General features: G+C 32.9%; 1 protein-coding gene across 1 annotated transcript in view; it reads right to left on the bottom strand.

Annotated features, from left to right (window-relative positions):
- Positions 1 to 2884: 2884 nt before the first annotated feature.
- LOC107474949 (auxin response factor 9) overlaps positions 2885 to 6333 on the bottom strand; it is a gene marked incomplete at its 5' end in the record, with an annotated part of 4934 nt that continues 1485 nt past the window's right edge. Inside the window, 10 exon segments of the mRNA XM_016094590.3 lie at positions 2885 to 3479; positions 3683 to 3870; positions 4011 to 4609; positions 4876 to 5029; positions 5113 to 5185; positions 5263 to 5382; positions 5468 to 5632; positions 5729 to 5819; positions 5914 to 5998; positions 6272 to 6333. Coding sequence (XP_015950076.1) covers positions 3344 to 3479; positions 3683 to 3870; positions 4011 to 4609; positions 4876 to 5029; positions 5113 to 5185; positions 5263 to 5382; positions 5468 to 5632; positions 5729 to 5819; positions 5914 to 5998; positions 6272 to 6333 — 1673 coding nt within the window.

Genomic DNA, 6333 nt, shown 5'->3' with positions numbered 1-6333 from the left:
ATAATTAATTATATTATATTAGTTAATTAATTAATAATTAAATTAAAACTTAGTTTTCTAATTAAATATAACTTAAATTATTAGTTATTTTTTAAAAATTGTTTAAGATAAAAAAATATTATCTATGTATTAATATACTGTAATTATCTTGGTTAAAAAATTTATTTATACTATACAAATTATAATAAGTAGATTTGACAATTAAGTAAAATAATTGTTTAAAAATATATATAAAAAAATAATATTTAATCATGTTAAAAATAAAAAAAGGTCCTTATAAATATTTTTTTGTTATTTTAAATATTATATTATGCGTATGAAATTATATTTTTATTATTTTAAGTATTATAATAATGATTGTGTGTATATTTCTAGTTCTTATCAATATGTATTAGATAGTTCTAATTTTAAATTTTGAATATATCTAAACTAATTTAGATTGATCAAGTGATCGATTTAGTCGTCTACTTAAATAAGTATTGAGGGTTCGAATTCTGTCTCGTATGTATAGCAACTTGTTGCCGGTCATTTGTAGGTTCTTAAATGAAATTCAAATTCATGACGGATTAGTCCTTAACTTGTTGAATTTCGTGGGAAGAAAAAAAATATCTATACCTAAATTTTATTATATTTTTGTCCCCATTACTAAATTTTTCTGGGTCCGTCACTGTTCACAGCTTATGTCATCATCGCTACGCATCCCGTTACCGTTGTTGTTGAGCCCGTCACCACCATTCTCATGCGAGTTTCTGATTATTTTATAGAAGACTATAAAATAATGAACTTCTAACTAAATTAAACTGTACTTATTATTATTAGAAAGGGTAAGAGAGAGCAGTAGAGAAAAGGTTTGTGTGTATTCAAGTTGTGTAAAATGATACAATATAGAAGGGTATTTATAGGTGCTAAGAGAATCGAAATAATAAAGACATAATATCCTATAATAAATATTTAGATATGTTAAATAATGCTAATTGATCTATACTATATGATATCAAAACAAAAAAGAATCACCGTGCTAATATAATATTATTAATATTATATAAATCATCTTTGTATTTATTTTTCTGTGCGTATATAATATTTAATTAACACATTAAGACATATATAATACTTTGTTAATACATATATAATATAAAATGATTTACAAATTATTATTAATTTGTATATAATATATAATTAAATTTAATGAATTCAATTAGAATAAACAATAAATTATTTATTTTATTTCAGACTTTATAAATGAATAAATTAATTAACTTATATAACAAATTATAATTAATGTAGTAAAATTAATTAAGTAATATATATTATAATAAATTATATTAATATTTAAATATCTAATCAAATCAATTAGCTGATATAATTAAGTCATGATAATAAATTGTATTGAATGAGTTAAAATAATTAAATCGGGAAACACTCTCCAAAACATACCATGTCAGCTCCATTATTAAGTGCAGACATCCGATTTTTATATAATAGAATAGATTCAACCCTCAACAAATATTATTATAAGAAAAATTAGTCCTTCTAACATAGAGAGCAAACTGTTTAGAGGATTTTTGAAATAATAAAAATTTATTTAGAACCAAAAGTCTCTAGTTTAAAATTCTTTTAGAGACTAATTTTAGTGTTTACTCAATTACTTATGTATACAATTAAATAACATTGTGGCAGCCTAATGACGAGTTAACAATTGTTCTACAAATATGTAACTCAATTTGCTCTCTAAATAAATTTAAATTGAATCATCTACATCATAAAATCTAGTCCATTAAAGACTGAATTAAATCATATGGCTTAAGTTTCTATGAAGAGAAAAAATAATTGGACCACATCAAACCTTTTCAAATGTTGAATTTGGATACATATTTCACCCAACAACCTAGTCTGCTATACCATGTGTGATGTTCTATTTGGAGATTAAAGTTGGTACAGTATACTTGGCATTCAATTCAAGTTGACCCTTGGCACTGCCTAACCTAATTATGAACTTTCATTTTTCTGACACAGGCCAAACAATTCTTGGGTTTTGGTTCCAAAAGATATCATGGGAGGGGAAAAAATTCATTAATCAAATTATATAAAATTAACTATGCATAGTTGTATGCAACTTTTTAAAGAACATTTGATACCATCCATCAATAGAAACAAGTACCACATTTAATTGATGAAACTTTTACTCCTATTTACATTGTCACATCAAACACAACTGAAGGTGAGTCTCTGTCTTTAGACACCAGAGTTGATAACAATTATTGAGCATAGTTATTATATATTTAGAGTTTAACCAACTCTGTAATACATAAGAATTTCATTTAATACTTCTATCCACCAAAGACTCGCATTTAAATGAAAAAATATTATTCATATTAAGTATGAAATACAATGACATTCTCATCTAGAGATAAATATACTTCAAATAAACATATCTCATTTAAGATTTATCATAAGCACGCATAACACAATTCTTGATTTACTTTTCAAATGAGTCCAATGCACAAGGTACTGAGAAGCAATTCAATTCACAAAACATTGGGATTAAATAATAGGGTACAATTTGATTAGTAATGTAACCAAAAGCATTCTACCATATGGATTTACTACCACTACTTTTTACAATTGAAAATTAACTGCAAATATTCTGGACATAGGACCTCAGAATAAATCATGGGCCTGTGTGGTGCCACCACCTGCCAGAAACAACCCAATTTGTCAGGGGGCATAATCAGTGCCTCAGTGGTGCAGTGATGGCACCATAAAAAGCCACCATTGGACCACAGTACCCTCTGAACATGAACAATGGCAATAAAAACTTCCAGCAATTCAATGCAATAATTCAAGTTCACTGATGACACCATTTGACTCACCAAGATCAGAATTTTAGTTCAGAATAGGGAATCTACCACACTATGCATTATAATGCAGAGTTCAGCACAAATAATATTAGCCCCTTTTAACAAAAGAAGGCAATTGTTTTTATTAAACATCAACCCTCCCCAACATTTGTTTTCCCACTTAAACTTCATATTCACATATGCTACCACACCTAATAAATTTTTTCCATCTCCCCCACTAATTTTATTATGGTAATAAATCTACTTTTTTCTGGGGTCTCTTCTCTAGGACAATTAAATAACCTGCAGTCTCTACAAAGTGGAGTTACAGTTACCTAGTGTTTCATATCTAAATAATAACATGAAACTTTGGCCTAGCCCAAAATAGGCCAACTTCTTTGCCACCCAGCCCCCACAAAGAACCAATAATTGCAACAAAGGATCCACAGATTGGAAAAGAAGACAGGAAAAGGAAAGTCAGTTTTTTTTTTTGTTTTCCTTTCTCATGTTTCAGCAGTTTCTGAACTTATTACAGTGCCTTCTTCGATTGAAGAGATTGGTAGTTTGCTTCCTGTGCTCATCTTCTTCACATCTTGACTGGAACAGATAAAAATTCTCCTAACCATGTGGCAGAATTCACTGCAAGAAAATAATGGTGACAATCAAAATGGTTAAGTGCTAATTTTCAGAAATAGTTACACTATCGATACTATATGCACTTTAGCATTTTTTTTCTCCCACTTCCAAATCCTTAAATTTTTTTTCCCGGTAATATTGTCCCTATAACTTATTCTCTCGTGCATGTATCACTCCCTACTTTAGTTATTTAAGAAAATACTCACGGCCATGGATCGTCTCCCACCAGCATCATATCTCCCTCATCATCAGTGAAGACAATTTCCCACTTATTCCTGTCTTGAAGCTGCCCTTTTATGTCGAACAACTCCTCCAATTCAACAATAAGATGCTCATAGCCATCCAACATAGTCAGATCCACGGCACGACCTACTGCGACACCCTGCATTTGAACCTTCCACAGGTTTTGGAAACCAAAGAAAAGCTTACTTCAGAAAAAGTTCGAGTTCGATATACCCAAAAACAAAATAAGCTTACTCAAATCTTAATTTATTGCTCAAAACGAACAAACAAATCAATGTTTGTGTTCGATACCTTGGTGCGACTTCTGCTACATATTTGCTTGCTCTGAGTCTCTTTTGGCAATACTTGCTGCTGCTCTTGTTTCTTCTCCTTACCAGTCTTCGAGGCATCAAACTTTTGACCTGCCTCGGTTTTGGAAACTCTGCTCACACAGCCTTCAGAGGTGAAACTGTGAATGTTTACCGCCTGTGCAGCCGCCTTCTCTACAGCAGACGAGTTCCGGGAATGATCAATAAGGTCAATGCCAAAAAGTCGACAACTCGTAGCAGTCTCAGCTTTGTTTTCCTTGTCAACCTGATCATGCACATGATCATTGTTCAATCTAGACGAGTGTGGATTTGGAGCAGGCCAAGCTGAGACGCTCTTGCTGTCATCCATTGTGTCCTGAAATAATTGCGAAGGACAAGAAGAATGGGGGGAAGATAGCCAACTTCCTTCTGTCTGATTCCTTGACATCAGATTGCTGTTGCTTTTACTATTCATATCGATCTGCTTATGATGCCACACGCTGGTAGTATCACTCCTTTTACTTTCGGCCATCACACTATGCTGTGTCATATCAGCCTGTGTTAGACCTGAATCCCAGAAAACTGAGGCAGCCGATTGGGTATCTGGTTTGAAAGCAAAATACAACTCAATCAATAATAAAAACCTAGTTCTTAGAAGAGTGAAGTACACAAGATACCCACACAAAAGGTCATGTCACTAACAAAATTTTCCTAGTATATCCCATAAGGCTTGATTTGCTAGACAAAATTCACCCAAATATTTTATGTTTATGGTTTGAAATTTTGTTCTTCAATGGGTGATTTGCCAACGCCAGCAACATGAATTTGCATAAATTTTCATATTTCACTCATTAGAAATAATTCCTCACCGAGATCGGGATGTTCACTTGGTGGTCGAGGCCTTTTGGCCTTTACAACAGCAGGTTGAACTGAGGATGTAAGAGCAGGAGCCACGTAGGGTTCCATCTCCCATGGGGAAACCCTATCAGGTCTTGGAACAGCTGCAGGTTCATCCCATTGAACCTGTGGATTGACAAAATGAGAACACAAAAAAAACACAACCACCATAAATAAAATGAACAACTGCAATCGAAAAATGAGAATACCTTAAGTGATCGCCACTTAGAATTTTCCCAATGAGGAGATATATCTTCCAATCCAACAATGGTACCCGAAAATCTGATCAACCATGTATTAGAATAGCTATGCTAAGAAAAGTTTAAACTTACACAAGATACAGAAATCAGTTTTGCTACCTTTTATCAGTGTCTGTGGAATCATCCCCTTCGAACCTCATCTTAAACCTCATCCCAACACTAAATTTGTTGTTGACAGCATCCAAATACTTGTTGAGGCTGATGATGAACTGGCTCGTGCTAAAGAAACAGAAAATTCCATGTCAACAATCATCTACTAAATATTTATAAACTATATAGTTCTTGAAACGGTAAGAATTTTTACCGTGGCTTGTAATAAACTACGAAAAGTGTCTGAGTAGCAACAGCATGAGAGGCAGTAGCAAGCACACCGAGGTGCATGCTCTGACTGGAAATTACAGATGATGGCATGTTACTCTGCTGACGAGCAAGACGGCGCACTCCTACGCGCAATTCCCCATTCTGCCCTCTGTCCAAGACGAGTTATTTTCATTAAGGCTTCTATATAATAACAGATACAGTAGAAGATTGCTGAACCATACAAAAAAAGCATAAGTATTGTAACCTCAAGAATACAAAGGTGTCTCCAGCAACCAATCTTTTGGAAGTCACAAAAGTACTCCACCCTGTTGTGAGCAAGTGTCTGCGTGGTTGACCTAATCAAACCGAAAAACAGTTCAAGGGAAAATCATTAGGCAATTACATGGTTGAATCACAAAGACTAAAATGAAAACCTCTCGCATCATTTACCTCGAAATATATGCTTGAAGCGCCATTCATAACCATGAAGATCCTTCGCAACCAATTCCTGAGTCGGTGTTGGTTGGGACATGTCCTAATTATAAATAAACTAATAAATATATAATTCCTGAAAATTTATTCCAAAAATCACTAATACTGTAGATGTGTTTGTTTCAACTTCTGTAAAAAGTGGTTCTACAGCTAACATCTATTATTCGATTGAAAAAACTGAAATTGATTTTTCTGAAAAGCTACTATTTTTGCTCCTACCAAAAAAACTGAACTAAAACTTTGTTAGCAGCAAAAAGTGATTTCCCGGCAAAATAAGTTGAAACAGAAGTTCAATAGTTGAAAGTAGTAGTCTTACCAAAGCAGGAAGGCATTCTGTGGCATGTTTCCTGAGAACAGAAAAGCCGCCATGGGTGCTGG

The sequence above is a fragment of the Arachis duranensis genome, chromosome 2 (genome assembly GCF_000817695.3).
Source record: "Arachis duranensis cultivar V14167 chromosome 2, aradu.V14167.gnm2.J7QH, whole genome shotgun sequence".
In the NCBI taxonomy this organism is placed as follows: domain Eukaryota; kingdom Viridiplantae; phylum Streptophyta; class Magnoliopsida; order Fabales; family Fabaceae; genus Arachis; species Arachis duranensis.
This window is presented reverse-complemented; position numbering and strand designations above follow the sequence as displayed.